The sequence below is a fragment of the Fukomys damarensis genome, unplaced genomic scaffold (assembly GCF_012274545.1).
Source record: "Fukomys damarensis isolate Sample0158 unplaced genomic scaffold, DMR_v1.0_HiC HiC_scaffold_19, whole genome shotgun sequence".
In the NCBI taxonomy this organism is placed as follows: Eukaryota; Metazoa; Chordata; class Mammalia; order Rodentia; family Bathyergidae; genus Fukomys; species Fukomys damarensis.
In genome coordinates, this window is record NW_022900931.1 from 34,218,241 (window position 1) to 34,235,003 (window position 16,763).

At 49.1% G+C, this 16,763-nt stretch overlaps 2 protein-coding genes across 15 annotated transcripts in view; one reads left to right on the forward strand and one right to left on the reverse strand.

Moving 5' to 3' along the window:
- Nucleotides 1–1,820, forward strand: part of Mcm10 (minichromosome maintenance 10 replication initiation factor) — a 31,115-nt gene extending 29,295 nt beyond the window's left edge. For 8 of the 10 annotated variants that reach the window (XM_010621281.3, XM_010621283.3, XM_019207087.2 and 5 more), the window contains 2 exons: nt 342–384; nt 807–1,820. In XM_010621281.3, coding sequence (XP_010619583.1) covers nt 342–384; nt 807–890 — 127 coding nt within the window. In that variant the 3' untranslated portion in view covers nt 891–1,820. Of the gene's footprint in view, nt 1–341; nt 386–806 lie in introns of those variants that run through there. The other 2 variants (XM_019207088.2, XM_019207089.2) reach the window with 2 other exon arrangements.
- Nucleotides 1,821–8,749: 6,929 nt separating this feature from the next.
- On the reverse strand, nt 8,750–16,394 carry Ucma (upper zone of growth plate and cartilage matrix associated). Of its 5 annotated transcripts, none has more exons than XM_010621279.2 (5): nt 16,222–16,394; nt 15,844–15,903; nt 15,668–15,763; nt 12,414–12,512; nt 8,750–9,167 (listed from the first exon to the last, which is right to left on the reverse strand). In XM_010621279.2, the coding sequence occupies exons 1-5, from the start codon at nt 16,277–16,279 to the stop codon at nt 9,070–9,072; spliced, it is 411 nt and encodes a 136-aa protein (XP_010619581.1). In that variant the 5' UTR covers nt 16,280–16,394; the 3' UTR covers nt 8,750–9,069. The 5 variants fall into 5 exon arrangements, with proteins under 5 accessions (XP_010619581.1, XP_010619582.1, XP_010619580.1 ...); XM_010621280.2 differs by having other exon boundaries at nt 15,680–15,769; XM_010621278.2 differs by having other exon boundaries at nt 15,668–15,769.
- Nucleotides 16,395–16,763: the final 369 nt, after the last annotated feature.

Sequence of the window (16,763 nt, forward strand, 5' to 3'; positions counted from 1 at the left end):
CCCCAGGACCATCTCTCCAGGCACTGAGCACATGTGCTTAGTGTTACAGCAGCCTCAGGTCTGGCCTGTGATAGTGCAAAGGTCATCTTGGACCATTTGCTGCCCCCGGACTGGGAAATGAACCCCGGGCCTTCACACTGAGCTACATCCCTAGCACTTTTTACATCTTTTAAAAATTTTGAGTCAAGTTCTTGCTAAATTGCCCAGACTGGCTCTAATGTATCTTCCTGCCTCGGCCTCTCCAATGCTGGGATTACAGGCCTGCACCTCCTTGCTTAAGCACAGTAAGCCTGTGTGGTCCCGTACCTCACCACTGGGTAAATCTGTCTTTTCTCTTTCAGTAATTGTGGCCTCTACAAATGGGAGCGAGATGCAATGCTGAAGGTATGTGTGTTAGGCTGTTTTCTGTTACTGTAACGAAATGCCTGAGGCAGCTTACAGAGAGGAAAGGTTTGTTTGGGCTCTTCTGCACTTGGGCCTCTGGCCCATCCTGGTGAAAACATGGAAGAGGCAGCTTATGGCTGAGAATGAAAAAGAAAAAGGAGGTAACCTGGGTCTCAAGATCTCCTTAAAGGGCTGGTCCCCAGGGACCTAAAGACCTCCCACTGTGCCTGTCCTTTTAGAGGTTCCATCCTCTCCTGTACGAGAAGCAGAGAACCAAACCTTCAGCACATGGGCCTGGGGAGGAACATTCCAGACCTGAACTAGAGCAGCATGCCATTTACCTACAATTTGTGGCAGATTTTAGTGAACCAGGCAGGTAATATTAAGCCAATTTCTTATTAAGATACTCTCATTTTTTCTAGGAAAAGACTGGTCCAAAGATAGGAGGAGAAACCCTGTTACCAAGAGGAGAAGAACTTGGCAAATTTCTAAACAGCCTTAAATGACCCCATCTGCAGACATCGCCCCACAGCCTACCTTGATTCTTGAGATGGGAAAAGCACAGGATTGGTTCTGAGTGTCTGTGTATCTGACTGCCACCCCCTGAAACAAGAGCTTGTTAGGCCCATAGCTGCACCTCTTTACTTCCTCTGCTGTTTGACACCGACTTTAACCTTGGTGCACAGGTGGAAAATCAAGATGCCATGGTCTTGCCTTTTCCTACTGTGGACGACCGTGTTCCTGTGGCCGGAATTCCAGACGGTGAAAGACAGGCTGGATCTCTTGGGTATAGAGTTGATCACAACGAAATTCCTACGTTTCTGTGGATACCCAGAGACAGAGCATCGATTTAGCTTAATTTCGCCCTAGTTAACTTGCTCATCTTCTGGGTTTCATTCTGTTGGGTAGAAACTGATGAATATCAGGCCAAATGATCTTGAAATGTATCTTTCAGCCCTGAAATTCTACTAATATAACTTACTGCCATATACAAATATAACTTTTCCACTGTGATCATTGCCCTTGCTATTATGTTGAGATACTGAGTTCTTTCTTTCTGTTTTCAGTTTTGCTCTTTGAAATTGATCAACTGACTAACCAACATTGCCTGTATTTATTTATATAGAGAGAGGAGTCTCTGTTATTAGAACATTGTAGAACTCTGTAATGCACAAACCTAAAATATCCTTTGTACATATGAATTTATTTCAGCATGACATAAAGAAACTTTGATACCTGTAACCAAAACCAATACAAAATGTACCACGCTGTGAAACATGACCTTAAACACAAACTAGAAAGACAGCATCTCGTGGAGTTTGGGGGTTGCAGATAGTTTATTTTACACAGCAAGAATTTTAAAGGTCAAACACAATGGAAATAAACCAATAAAATTTGTAGGAGATTCTTCCGCCTGGACAACCTGATTTTCCAAATACTGCATGACTTAAGTAAATGCTGGGAGCTCCTATAAAAGTTGGCTATATCGGTAGGATCATTGTTCTGGAATTTGAACTCTAGAATATTTTTCTTCCAAGAGGGTTTTATGTTAGGAGCATAACATACATGAGAGGTCATCATGGCAGATAGTTGCTAGGTTTTCAAGAGCCACGTAAAATCCATGTGCCTGAAGATTCCGTAAAACAGTTCTGCTGTATGTGGACAGAAGGCGCTGCATCTCACCTCTGCATTCCCCTCAGGTTCTTGCCTAATAACTGCTTTTAGGAGTAGCTTGCTTTCCAGGTTTTTTTTTGTTTGTTTGTTACATTTTTTATTTGCCTTTTAAAAAAATAACCATTAGCACAAAGAAGCATGTGAAACCCTGTATTGTTAATGGCTCATTTAGAGTAGACTCGCTTGTCTCAGGAACTTAAAACAGCTGTGCAGGTGATGCGCATGACAGCCGTATAAACTTCACAGGTGGTTCTGGGGAGCTCTCCCCCTTCCAGTGTGGGAGAGGGCGTCAGTGGTCTCCTCACTGGTATGGTTTATACACGGAAGCGGTGTGACGTGCATCAACAAACTCGGTCTTTTAATCCTTTGTGTCAAACACGTCTCACTGGCAACATCCTATCATCCCAGGCCGCCAGCAGAAGTATTCAGTGACCTGCATTACAGAATCTCGCCAGGTCCTTCAAGCAGGCCATACATTACAATCTTCATTATATTCATTATAGTTTCTTCTTTCTTTTCTTTAGGTTTTTGTTGTTGTTTTTTTGCTGTGTCTTTAGAGGAATTAACTCTTTTTTTTTTTTTTTTTTTTTTTAAGAAAAATCACCTTTCTCTTGAGGCTTATGAAGACAAAATATACCTTTACCAAACAACAAAAGGAAAGCAAGTGTTTGTTTGTTTGTTTTATGAGACAGGGTCTCACTATGTAGCCCAGGCTGGTCTTGAACTTACAGCGATCCTCCTGCCTCAGCCTCCTAAGTGCTGAGATGACAGGTGTGCACCACCACGCCTGGCCTCAGTTTAGCCGTTCTGATCAGTGTGCAGAGATGTCTTGCTGTGATTTGTCTTTCTGATGACCAAAGCTACTGAGTGTCTTTTCGTGGGCTCTTGAGTCTTCATGTATCTTTTTTGGTGCTGCCTCCTCCAATTATGTCTGCTAATGGTTGAGCTGTAAGAGTGCTTTATTCTGGATTTATTCTGGATTCTCCCTTTCTCCATTAGATATCCCCAGATTGTTTTGAGTAAGGTTGGACAAGAAGATAGATCATGAATACTAACATGGTTTGGAGGCTGGGGATTTAGCTCAGTGGTTCCGCTGCCTGCCTCACAAGCACAAGGACCCGAGTTCAATCCCAGGTACCAAAAAAAATAAAAACAAAAAACATGGTTTGTGTCATTCCCTAGAGTGATGTCAGGACCAGTGGGCTTGATGTTGAGAGAGAAGGCAATTCATGTCCTGGGCTTCATAAATTCTGGGTTTATGATCCTGACTTTACTTTTGCATAAATAATCTTACACAAATGGCAAGGATATCTAATTGTTTTCCTGGCACAGTATTAGTCAGCTTTCTAGTACTACAATGAACACCTGAGAGAGATCAACTTATAGAGAGAAAAGTTTATTTTGGCTCAAAGTTTGAGTGAGTCCAGCCTGTGATGAGTAAGGGCAGGGAGTTATGGTGGGGGAGCATGCCACTGGGCAAAACTTCACCTCATGACCTGGAAGCAAATTGAGGAAGAAAGGAAGAGATTTGGGTTCTGCTGTCCACTTCAAGAGCATGCCTCAAATAACCTGAAGCCCAACTAGGCCCTATGTCTTTTTTTGATAGAACCCCGGACTTTAGCACTGTGCTACAATTTTTTGTTTTAAGATAGGGTCTCAGCATTTTGCTCAGGCTGGGCTTGAGCTTGGGACCCTCCTGCCTCTGCATCCCAGAGTGCTGAATTACAGGCTTGTACCATTGTGCCAGCAGCCCTACTTTTTACAGTTTCTATCACCTCCCAGTAGTGCCAAGGTGGGGACCCAGCCTTTAAAACATGAGCCTTTGAGAGACAAAATCTAAACTCTAGAAGGTACACTTGTTCATTTGGAAGGGTACAAGAAGAGTTGTGCTTAGTGACTTAAGTATGGTACTGTTTTTCAATAATTTCATGATACCAATCTACTAGTATAACTGGGTAGCTTATTGTATAAATTAGTTTACAAAATATAAAATAGCTTTTGCTGAATGCATGGTAAACAACATAAATTAATAAAGTCACAAGCTTGTGTTTTTGTCCTACCTAGGGGTTATCATTTTCATTTGGGAAAGTTTTAAATTTCAAGGTCATGAGTGTGTTGAGATCTAAAAGTATCATTTAGAGAGTTTAATGAGTTGTCTAGAGAAATCCCGTTCACCTTAATTTTCATACTAAACCAGAATTCTTTTCAGACGTATCAAAAATTGTCATTTCTGTAGGAAGATTTTATTCTTTAAGAAAGTGTTTAGATCTACAATGTGCCCCTCCCCTGTCTCATGTACGTGGAAGTAATTGGATTATAGGCTGCTGCATTCATCAGTGGGTTTATCAACTGATGGGTTCGTTAGCTGAGTGTGCCATTAGGAGGTAGGCCCTGGTTGAAGGTGGGTCCCTGAGGGTATGACCTCGAAGGGTGTGTTCTTGTCCCTGGTTCTTCCCTTCTTTTGCTTCCTGGTTCCCAAGAGTTGAAGAGCTCTCCTCCGCCATGATCTTTGCCACACATTACTGTCTTGGAGACGGCCAACCATTGACTGCACTCACTAAAATCATAAGCCAAAATAAACTCTCCTTTTAAGTTCTTGCATCTTTTGTCCCAGTAACAAGAAGATTAACCAATGCAGAAAGCTTTGTGAAAACTAATTAAATATTGTAGAACATTAGTTTAACTGTTTAAAAAGTAAAAGTGGAAAAAAAAAAGTTCTGTAGTTACTTAGATGTGAACAGATCACTTGAAAAATACTCCGGGCAATGAGAATAAGTTTCTGTTGGGAGACCGGAGACAAGGGACTGTTTCTACTATGTTCCTTTTTAATTTATTTATTTTCTTTTCTCATGTTTTGGGACAGAATATCGTTATGTAGTTTGTCATTCAGGCTGATCTTGAACTCAGTATGTAGCCCAAGTTGGCCTGAAACTCATGGTGATCCTCAGACTCCCAAGTGCTGGGATTACAAGTTTTCACTCCCACACCCATCTACTATGTTCCTTTCTGTTCCCTGTAAGTTGTAAGCCATGTATGTGGATTACCTATTCAAAGACTTAATTTCAAAAGAAGTTAATGTGGAAAGTGGACATACTTTTTAAGTTTAATACTAGTTCAAAAACAAAAGGTGTTTTCTTTCAGTGCTCACAAACCTCGAGAACATGCCTGTCTCTTGTAAAGGAGGAAAAGCCATGCTTACAGAAAGATGCTCCTTCCTGAGGGAGAAGTACTGTAAATCAAGGTGAGTGGGAAGCCATCCCAGTAAGCAGTAGGGGCCTCACAAGTAGGGGCCTGGGACTACAGCTCAGTGGTAGAGCACTTGCTGCTGTAGCATGCATGAGGCCCTGGGTTCAACCCTCAGCACTGCACACGCACACGCACACGCACACAGGCGTGGTAGCACATTATGAAGTCAGTTACTGGCCAACAGTGCAAGTTCACACTGTAACCCCAGTGCTCTCAGAAGCTGAAGCAGAAGGGTCACAAGTTTGAGTCAAGCTTGGGCAACGGAGTGACTTACCAAGACCCCTCAAAATACTTGATCCTAGTCAAAAGGCCAAGAAGCAATGAGCTTGATCCTAGTCAAAAGGCCAAGAAGCAATGAGACTCCTCTAAAAAAAAAAAAAAAAAAAAAGGGCTGGGAGTGTAGTTTGGTGCAAAGACCCCTAAGTCCAATCCCCAGTACAACCACAATGACAACAAAAAGAAGTGAAATAATCTGAACAAATGAAACTGACAAAAAGCACAAAAGTTTACAAAAAGTATAAAAATCATTCTGAGATTGAGGAAAATTCCCACCTCCTTCCAAAAAAATCGAAGTAAAGTAACAAAGGCATATGACAAGGAGTTGTGAAGGATGGTGCATATGCACAACCTTGTGGGCACGTGTCTGTGCATACGTGTGCGTGCCAAGCCCAGGGTGAGCGTGCTAAGCACATGTGTACCACTGAGCTACACCCCTAGCTCCCCAAAACATTTTTGAAAAAAATGAAAAAACATACGAAGCTGGTGAATATAAGTGAACAACAAATTGACTCTTGACAGATATGTTCTCCACCGTTTTCCTGGAGCCCCTCAAGGACAAGGACGTAGTAATGAGAGACCAAAGAGTAAGCAAAAGGATGTCCCACGGGCCTAACTCTGGCAGACAGTCTCCGAAAGTACAAATTGCTGTTATTAATTCCCTATTAACTGTGGCTGCTCCGCTTCCTGTCATGTTATCTTTGGCCTCCTGCAGGCCTAGGAAATGACTGTGTGTGGTTGTCTGGGAAGGAACTCTGGGCAGAATTTGAAAACCAGTATAATGGAGCCCTTGTTGAGGAGGGGCTGAGAGAGGTAATGGAATTCTTGCTCCGGGCTCTGCCAAGGTTCTTTATCTACCAGCCAGGCCTGGCTGCTGAGAGGTCAAGGACAGCCTGTTCAATTTGGGTTTGTCCGTTTTAAAACTCGACACTCGCAAACCCTCCTCAGGCTTCCATATCTGCATGGCCACAGACCCTACAGGCACCTGGCCGTGTGGTGTGGCCGCAAGTCAGAATCCAGCTGCTGCCACACCTGTTCGGTGGCACCTGGGAAAGAGCCAGCTCCCCGGAAGGCACAGTGGGGTCATTCATCCCGAGAGGAACCAGATTGTGTCTCTTCTTGGCTGGGGCAGGGAGCAGGGCTTTGCCCCTTCCTGTTGCACAATCAGGGGTGTAACAAAAGGACACTTGGCACTCTCTCTGTGTGTGTCCTGCTCCCCAGAGCCAACCAACACAGATCAAAAATATTTAGGACAAAAACTGCATCTGCACTAAACATGTACACTTTCAGTCATCTTTTTTCCTAAAATAGTATAGTATGGCTATTTATGCAGCATTTACATTGCATTAGTTAGCATGAGTATCCTAGAGATGACTTCAAGAATACAGAAGGGTGGGGGTGGTGACACACACCTGTAATCCCAGCACCATGGGAGGCTGAGGCAGCGGGATGGACAGTTAAGAGCCCAGGTTTTGGTCTCTGTGAGGATGGCAGAACCAATTCCTCTCAGATAGCAGTAACAGCTACACTTTTGAAATGCCTCATCCTTGGTTAGCAACCTGAAGGGTCAGGTCCTCAGGGCCTGTCTTGGTATCTATCTGCTGGCAGCCAGAGGGCAGTTTCTGGTGACGGAAGTCCAACCCTGGTGTGGCACCAGCCCCACCGCTGGCCGTCCTGACTTGGGGTCTCTGCCCACTGTGGCTGTGGAGCCATGCTGACGGGCTCCCGCCTCTCTCTCTGGGACAACCGCGAGTTTCCCCAGGACCCCTCACCCGAGTGAGATTAAAGCCCCGTGAGGAACCCCAGCCCCAGAGAACACGGACTGAAAATTCTCTTCACCAGTGGGTGTCTCGCTGATCTGCTAAGGCTTCTTGTCTGTCACTTTAGGAGAGGGACAGGAGGTGAGTGGATCTCTGAGAGCCTCTGTTCTGTGATGTCAGAGCCCTGTTTGGCTTGGATGCCAGGGTGACCCAGTGCCACCTATGCAACTTCTCTCTGTCAAGATTTATGCTTCAAAACACTGAAATATGTGCTTCTCCCAAGCAATCCTTGTCTCATCTGTCAGGAAAGTAAAAGCAGTGAGGAAACCTGCAAACTTTTCATTCAATCCAGTTTCTTCCACTGCTAGCACACGCTGACTTAAAGCCACATGACCCCTGCTTGGACCTTGTGGGAAAAAAATCACAGTCCCAAATCTTATGTATGGGGTGACTTGGGGTGTGTATAGTCACTTAATCACTGCAGTGTTTTCAAAGGATTTATCAGCTTTTTAAAAAAGTGACTTAAAGATGCATGCACTTATTACAAAGCATCCTGACACGATTAATCACCCTCTGTGGCGGGGCATTTTACAATTGAGGCGGCCGTACCTCAAAGCGACCCCTAATCAGAGTTGCTCTATTTGTCCTGGAGCTTGGGCTTAAAAGCAGGCTGGAGGAGCTGGCCAGGGCTCCAGCATGAGGGAAGCCATGGGTCTGTCGTGTATGCCCGAGGCAGCTCTCACTAGGTCGCCCAAGCTGGCCTCCAACCTGTGATCCTCCTGCCTCAGGCTCTGCGCAGCTGGGATTTTAAAGCCACCCTGTTTCTGGTACTTGGTTTTGGCAGCCTTAGAAAATGTGACAGACACTATGAAGAGAGAGAGGTGACAAATGGGACTTGGTTTGCACAGCTTGCCTTGCTGCAACCCCAGCTTCTGAATGGTGCAATTAAAAATTCGTGGTTGACCTCGAAGACTCGTCAGCAGCCAGGAGGGCAGCGCACGCCAACAACCAGGGGCTGAGACGGGAGGACTGCCTGTGGGAGCCCAGCCTGGGCGACTTAACAAGACCTTATCTCAAAATAAATGAATAAAAAGGGCAAGATGTAGCTCACTGTAGAGTGCCTGCTTGCCTAGAATTCATGAGGCTCTGGGTTTGAGCCCCAGCACTGCCAAAAAAAAAAAAAAGAAAAAGAAAAGAAAGGAGAAAGAAAAAGAAAGGAAGAGCTTTTCAGAGACACAAGTAAAGCACTGGTGTTTGCTTATCCTCTGGGATGTTCTCCCGTGACAGTTGAGCTAGAGTCCTCAAGAACAAGCTTTCCAACAAACAAGCCCTGAGAATGAACTTTGTCACACGGGGGAGAGAATTTGATGCGGCACTGAGGAGATCTGAGGAGTGATTGGTTCAGCATCTTTATTTGTAAGCTCTGAGTAAACATGGAGGTGTTGCTCCCTACGGTGATTCTGTGGCCATCCTGTCAGACAGGCGTCTACTCTGGGATCCAGGGCCCGGCCAGGGGATAGCACCGTGGCTCTGGTCTGAGAGGAGCCACAGGCAGCTGCTCACTCAGGAAACTATCCACGTGGAAGCTGAAGCCGGGGCCTGGGAAGGCGGGGGACAGAGAGGCATGGGTTAACCAGGGCCACGGAGTGCCGAGACCCTCAAAGGGACTTGGGGGCCCAGGGTGTCTGGGGCTGCTTCACAATCTTCCTTCCGGCAGCCTCAGGAGGGGTCAGATGTGGTGGCGGTCGTAGAGATAGGAAGGGAACAGCCCATCATAGTGCCACTGTCGCCACTGCTCCACGGCCTCCCAGCTCCTCTCTTCCTGCTCTGGGAAGAAAAAGTGAGTCACTGTGAGGACAGAAAGGACTCTGACATTGAGGTCACCCCGCCCTGAGAGGACAAGGTGGCACGTGCCGACGAGCCTCCGAAGGAGCCAGAGAACAGGAAGAGATGTCGCAGGCCTCCGATGCTGGAGCAGCATTTGTGAGACTCCTCCGAAAGTTAAGCATAAAATGGCCGTGTTACCCAGCAATTTGTTTCCAAAGAACCTACACAATGGGACGGAAAACTGGGACTCAGAGCACAGTAGCACAGTTCTACCAAAAGGCAGAAACAATCCAAGCAACATCCACAAACCAGTGAACAAAACATGCTGTGTATGTAAATCTAAACATATGTGTAACTGTATGATAAAATATGACTCAGCCATAAGCCATGGGGCTCTGGTTTATATTTCCAAGGTTTATGTCCCTTGAAAACATGTTTAGTGAAGAAAGCCAGACACAGCAAGACAAATACTGTGTATCTGATGTATATGCAATATCTAAAATAGGCAAAGGCATGAACATAAAAAAGAATACGAGGGCCGGGGATTCGGCTCAGTGGTGCCACCACCTGCCTTGCAAGCACAAGGTCCCGAGTTCGATCCCCAGTTAAAATAATAATAATAAAAATAAATATACTAAATGCCACCAACTTGTGAACTTCAAAATGGTTAAAGTAGCAAATTATATACGTATGGTATAGATACTTTAATTTCTTTATTTTTGTCTAATTTAAAAAAGAAAAGTGTTCGTGAACAACGTTGGGAGGAAGGATGAGAATCCTAGCAGAAGATGATGCTGAAGATTACAGACCTACAAATACCTTCCTCGGCTCCCTTTCCCAAATGAGAACTTCAGCATGGAGCCTGGTTTTTGTGCTAGTGAACCTGCACCCCGTGTGACCTTGGCCAAGAGGGGGGCCCAGTGGGACGACCCCGTGGCCCTGGGCACCTGTGGAGCAGACTCGTGTGGAGGGAAGGGCCCCAGGGGCCCCACCTCTGGAGCCGCCTTCACTGCTGCCAGTGTGTCCTCCCCGTGGGAGCCTGGAGTGAAAATCTCTTAGTAGGGTACTTGGCTCCCCAGGCTGGAGCCACAGCTGTCCCTTTGGACATTTCCACAGCTCTGTGGACCACCCTCTCTTCCAGAGTATGACCCGGCCGCAGGAGGTGACTGGCAACCCTTTCGTGCAGCGTAACTTGGGAGAGGTCACGCATCTACCTACCACTAACCATTCTCAGATGAGTTGGCTCCATCAGGCAATATGGCTACGGTCGGGTCCTGGCTGCAGGCAGCTGCTGGAGGCTTGGAGAAAGGCTCAGAAGACGGGTGCTTTGAGCATGGCCCCAGGGTGAGGACTCGGGTGATCAGGCTGCAGCACAGACCTTCTAGGGCAGGGCCAGGGGCCACTGAGATGGGGACTACCTACTTTAACACCTCACCCCGGGTGAGCCCGACCTGCTTGCCTCTTGGCTCCTTCTGTCTGGATCCCTGAGAGACCTGTGGGGGCTGCTGCGTCTCACTGTCCTCGCTCCGTGTGGCCAGTTCCTGGCTCAGAGAAGATTTCAGAGACCAACTGTAGAAAGTACAAGGGCTGCTTCAGGTTGGGTGGTAGGGATTAGATGGTGCTGTGCAGGGCCGGGCAGAGCAAGTGCTTGGCCAAAAGGCCTCAGCCCTGCTCTGCGGGTGCCTCTGGGTCGGTGTGGGTGGGGGCCCTGACCTCAGTATCTTCTAAGTGGACCTGTCATCCTGTGTGTGCCTAATCCCTAACCTGACCCATTGAAAGGAAACAGCGAATGCTTTCCACCCTGTGCTAAAGGCTGGGGCCTGAAACATTTAAAATGCATAACATAAAAAGCTATTGTGAATAGTATGAGCAAAACTCACACTGTAGGAATTTTGGAGGCCACATCTTGTTTTTAAAAATGAGACAGCTCTCAGGCTGGGGATTTGGCTCAGTGGTTCTGCTCCCTGCCTTGCAAGCACAAGGAACCGAGTTTAATCCCCGGTACCAAAAAAAGAGAGAGAGAGAGAGAGAGGGAGAGAAACAGCTCTCCCTGAGCTGTCCACGCAGGCAAACAAATCTGTAATAGGGTTATTCACTTCTACGTTATGACAGCCCGAGTGCTTCCCACTATGTCCCCAAGAAAGGCTGATTTTCCAGGGCCAGAGCCCAACACCTGCTTGCAGGGCTCAGCCTGGTGCCACCTGTAGGCCAGTGGACGTGGCCCCAGCCCTAGGGACACATGTGCTGCTCCTTTGGTTCCTCCCAGGCCAGCAGAGCTACAGGCAGGAGAAGAGCCACCTCACTCAGCAGGAGTGAGGCCAGCTGGGCTCTGCTGAGCTAGTGAGCACCAGGTGGAACCAGGTGGTTTTGCTCAGGCGCCTCTCAGCCTGAGTTTGGAGAAAGATCGAAAGGGAAATAAGCACCCGCACAGCCCCCGCTGCCTGCTGGTCTGATCCCTACTCAACACCCGATGGCTGTTGGCTGTGGTGACTCCGTGGGACACTGCAGAGAAAGGACAGGCCCCACCCAGCAGGAGACTGGCTCAAAGCTACAGCCTTCTTTCACCCATCCCCACTGCTGCCCAGCAAAGAGGCCCTGGTGCACCCAGCAGGCCCTGAGGACGCGCAGGACCCCTGAGGGTGGGAACAGGTGTGGCAGCTCCGGGTCAGACGGGCACTCACGTTCCCACACTTTTGGGAGGTGACCAAAGGCCAAGGCTTAAAGAGGGCGCTAACGGCGGGTGAGTTAGGGCATCAGGAGGCCACGCTAAAACTTGTGGGGAGCTTGATGCTGTGCAGTGAGCTGGAGCCCAGGACGGCCGGAGATGTGAGTATTCGGGTATCAGTGGGGGAGGGTACAAGGCGTTTCAGTTCAGTTCTCTCGCTGGCTGGCTCGCGGTGCATAGGTAAAGGGCGGCCTTGGTTTTCCAGGGTATAGAAGTGCCCAGAGCCATTATGGAGTCTGAAGCCCGCCCAACCCTCCTGGCGCCAAGCCACGAGTTAGGGAGCTTAAGCAGAGGCCCCCACAGTGACCCTGAAGCAGGAGGAAAGAGGAAGAGGGCCTCACATCCACACAGGCAGTGCACAATTCCCCCATTGCCCCTGTCCCCCAGCCACTGGCAACATGAGCAGCCTCTCCTCTTCCGTCTCCTCTCGGGTTCAGAGTAGTTGCTTCTCTGAGCTCCTCCCTTCTTTCAAGTCTCCCGTGGATATGAATGGAACAGGACGCTGGCAGGAGAGCTCGTACCATCTTTTTGTTCCTCCGCTAAATTCTCGAATTTGTTCCTCTGTTCCTCGTAATATTCTCTCCGCAGCTCATCCGCCCGCAGCTTCTGCCTGTTTTCCGCTGTGAAAGGAGAGGCAGGTGTTGCCCAGCGAAGTGGCAGGGAGGGGACACCGGCATTCTCCCAGAGAAGCCCAGTCTGGCTGCTGAGACCCTGGGGGCTTCCCTGAGGACTTTCAGACTTGACCATAGTGTTAAGCAAAGTACATCAGCCACATAATCCTAGATATCACAGTTTCTCCTATCTGAGAAACCCAAACTATAGATAAAGAGCAAAATAAAGACAGCAGCCCCTAGATCTTTCTCAAACTGGAAGGGGATGGAGCTATGGAGGGAGGGGAGGAAAACAGGAAGTAAGATGTGTTATGCACGTGTACCAACTCCAAAAGGGAATGGAAGCATCGTGCTCTGCAATCGTGTACCACTGAGAAAGAAGGAAAACAGCCCAGAGGCCCGGGCATCCAGTCACCGGCTTTACACCAGGGGACTGAGGCTGCCAGGTAAAAAGATTTAGCTTAGGTCATGAACTTCGTGGTGCGATCCAGGTATGTGGGGCCACTAAAACCTGAAATCTCATGATCAAAAAATTAATCCCATAAAGGGCTAATACTACTTAAAGGTAATCTCACTGAGGGGCTGGGGATTTGGCTCAGTGGTGCAGCCGCTTACCTTGCAAGCGCAAGGACCCAAGTTTGATCCCTGGTACCTGCCCCAAAAAGAAAGTAATCTCATTGCTTAATACCTTAAGTCCACTCAACATTTCTGAGCACCTATCACAGCAAGGATTTGGGCTTGAAACTGGAATTTAAAGGGGCATATACAAAAGATACTCTTTCCACTAGGAGGCCTATTGTCCAGTTATGAGGAAGACAGAAGATTTAAAAACAGGTTTCAGTGCTTGGGGCTGGGGTGGCTCAGTGGTATAGCACTTGCCTATCGTGTGAGGCCTTGGGTTTGATGTTCAGCTCAGACCACAAAAGGAGGGAGGGGGAGGGGAGGGGAGGGGGAGAGGAAGGGAAGTGGGAGGGAAGAGGGGAGGAGAAAGTTCCACCAAACATCACAGCTGCTAGGATAAAAGTCAGAAGCTGGGTGTGGTGACACATGTCTGTAATCTCAGCTACTCAGCAGGCTGAGGCAGGAGGAGGATCACAAATTCAAGGACAGTTTTGGAATTTAAACCCTGTCTCTAAATAAAACAAAAGGGCTAGAGTGCCCCTGGGCTTAATCCCCAGTAGCAAAAAGGAGGGAAGGAAGGGAGGTAGGTGGGAAGGAAAGAAAGAAAGATGAAAGGAAGGGAGGGAGGAAGGGAGAGAGGGAGAGAGGGAGGAACCAAATCAAATTTCCCTATAAGGTCAGCATTAAGCCTGACCAATGAACTTGATTCGGTTCTCATCCAATTTGGTTTGCGACCAAATTCATAGAAAAAATTAAGGTCACGAACCAAGGTACTACAGTATATAAATATTCATTATTTGTGTCACATTTATATGATTTAACAGATTAAAAATCGAGGTATCTGCATATTGGTCTTAGGATACTGAGGTGAGCCCTGTGCTTCTTCCCAGACTTCTGCCTTTACCCACAGCTGCTGGAGTATTTGGTCTGGAGGAAGAAGTGCACAGTTCAGCTGGTCTCTGCACCCTGCGAAGTTCTCAGGAGGAGATTCAGGCTGGCAGAGGCATGGTGACCACCCCCAAAGGGAAGCTGGGGGAGATGGAGGGGCGGGGCTTTGGGTTTAGGAAGTAAGTGCGCTCTGAGCCAGGACCCATTCCCCTGTTCACCCTGAAAAGAAACAGCCTTCCCAGGTTGACTTTGCAGAGGCACCAAGAATCTCAGCTTTGATGCAGCAATGGATAAGAGAGGTTTAATTATTGAGGGAAAAGGCGTGTGTATGTTGTACCTTGCCCTACAGTGTCAGTCCCTTCTCAAGAGCATGCATTCATCCTGTTCTCTTTTTTACCCCCAAATAACCTGCACCTTTATCCCCCAGATTAGAGAAGTCATCCTCACCTCCCAGTCCCGAGTTCAAATTGGCTGAAGCCTCCCTGCCCCATCCCACCCTGTCCGTGGGAGCTGACAAGGTGTCTAGAGGCGGCTGTCTGGCTGTCCTGGGCCTCTGTGGGGCCTGAGGCTCTTGAGTTCCCAGCCAGGGCGAGACCTCAGGCTTCCACTTGCGCCTCCTGTTCTGAGTCAGCTTCAGAGGGAGAAGGTTTTTGCCTGTTCTGCCGTCACAGTCGCAACCCACCCCCGCCAGAAGTCTGGAAGGCTCCCCAGAAGGAGGATTGAGTTCAAAGCCAGCCTGGGCTATGGTGAGACTCTGTCCCAAATGAATGAACACAAAGCAAAGCAAAACAATCAGAAAGACCTAATCACAGCTCTTCAGTGTTTTTTGGCCTTGACCGACTTAAAGCCCAAGTCCTATGAGGTCTGGAGATTTTTCTAATGTGGTCATAACTTAGCCAATTAAAAAAACAAATCCCATCTCGAGGCATTTCTATCTTGTCCTTGCCCATCATTTGAAAATAGCCCTGTTATTTTCACTGAGCGAGTCGCCTTGCTGAGTGTACCCCAGACACAAAGGGTTCATTCATCCTCAGGCACAAAGACAGAGTCAAAGCCGCAGATCCTGCCAGGACAGCTGGGGCTCAGAGTCTCCGAATACTCAAGTTCAGGGTAGGAAACTCGCACGCCTACAACGGCAGCAGGGTGTACAGCAGGCACACGGGCCAAGCGTGCAGGAAACAAACACTCACAGCAGCACTGCCGGCTGCCCAGGGCTCTCTCGGGGGCTTCATGGGCAAAACAGGGTCATGGAGGAAGCGGCAAGGCCGTCAGTAGCACAGCCATCACCAAGCCCACACTTCTCGCGCGGCTGCCCCTGCGCCCCTTCCCTGAACACCACAGTGTTGTTCTAGGCTGCGCTGTGTCAAGGCGCCCAGAAACGCACCAGAGTCTGTGTTCCCTCTGGATCAGCGTGGCTGTTTCCCTGTCCACGTTTTCCCCTTTCTGACGTGGGAAGCACTTATAACTGCTGGGTGTATGGACTGCGTCCCTGTGCTTCTCTCTTCCATGCCCTAAGGATGCGTTGAGCCCAACCTGTGGCCCACAGCCAAGGGAGTCCACACACTTCTAATGTGGGGCTGCGGCACCCCGATGCCCTAGGGCCATGATGACCCCTGGTTCTCTGCTGCAGGGGGCAGGTCACCCAGCGCCCTTACCGTTGACCTCACCGTGCAGTTTGGGGGACCGCCTGCCACGCCTCTGGAGGAAACTCGAGGCATCTGATTCCTGCATGAAAATCTTCTGTTGCACACCTGGAACTGGAGAGGAGCCCATCAAAGCCAGCACAGGGACCCGGGTGACCCCACACACCAGATGGGCTCTCCACACTCACCTTCCCGAGCTTCTGCCGCCTGCCTGCCACCCACCGATGCTCTGGTCCCCTCCCGCAGCGCTAGGAAAAAGGACACAGGATGGCACTGCAGCAGGGGTGCCCAGGCACCGGGCAGGGCCGCAGAAGTGCTTTGCAGGCTGTGGCTCACTGAGCCTTGTGGGTGGAACCCTCTGTGCCTCATGTGCCAGCCAAGGAGCCGATGTCCTGGCAGCCCACCAGGCAAGTGGGGTCTCCTTCTCTGCCTTCCTGCACACATGGACCCCGAGGTGGCCACGTTCATAAGCCCTTTCTCCTCCCTGCGCCACCTGCGCAGTCCCACCTGTGTGCGGTAACCCTCACTGGGTGGTAACAGTCTGCCCTGGGCCTCCCCGTACTCACTGGACAGCAGCACCAGGGCCGAGAGGCAGGACAGGAGGAGTGCCTTTCTCCCAGGCATCTTCCTGGGGATGGAGGCTCCCTGGATCCACAGGCAGGTGAGGCGTTCTGCAGCCTCCGATGCCACCACCTGCCCGGTCCTCACTTCTGAGTCAGGCAGGACGGCGAGAGGAGGGCAAGAGAGAAGCGGAGGCCGGGATACCACGGGGGGAGTGGGAGGGCTCCTGGCTGTGGTTTTCATTGGCTGCTCCTGGCCGGGCCCTGGAGATGTTTTTGGCACCTGGCAAAACCTCTACAGAAGCGGAGCTTGTTGTCCCAGCTGGGAGCTGGGACAATTTGGAAGTGGCCTTTCCAGCATCCACACCCAATGAGTCGGGATTCTGAGACCAAGGACAGGCTTCTTGCCTCTGCTCCAGGGAGGCCAGGACACTAGTCCCCAAGGCTGAGTCCCGAGGCAGTGGGGGGATCATTTTCCTTTACACGTCAGACACAGGGGGATCTTCAGGTATGGAGCGGCCACTTGGTAACACTTGCACAAGCCTGGG

Coding starts and splice junctions, on each gene's coding strand:
- Ucma (XM_010621278.2), bottom strand. CDS start 16,279: ATGCCTGGGAGAAAGGCACTCCTCCTGTCCTGCCTCTCGGCCCTGGTG. Junction 15,770..15,843: donor GGCGGCAGAAGCTCGGGAAG/GTGAGTGTGGAG, acceptor GCTCCTCTCCAG/TTCCAGGTGTGCAACAGAAG. Junction 12,513..15,667: donor ACTGCACGGTGAGGTCAACG/GTAAGGGCGCTG, acceptor CTCCTTTCACAG/CGGAAAACAGGCAGAAGCTG.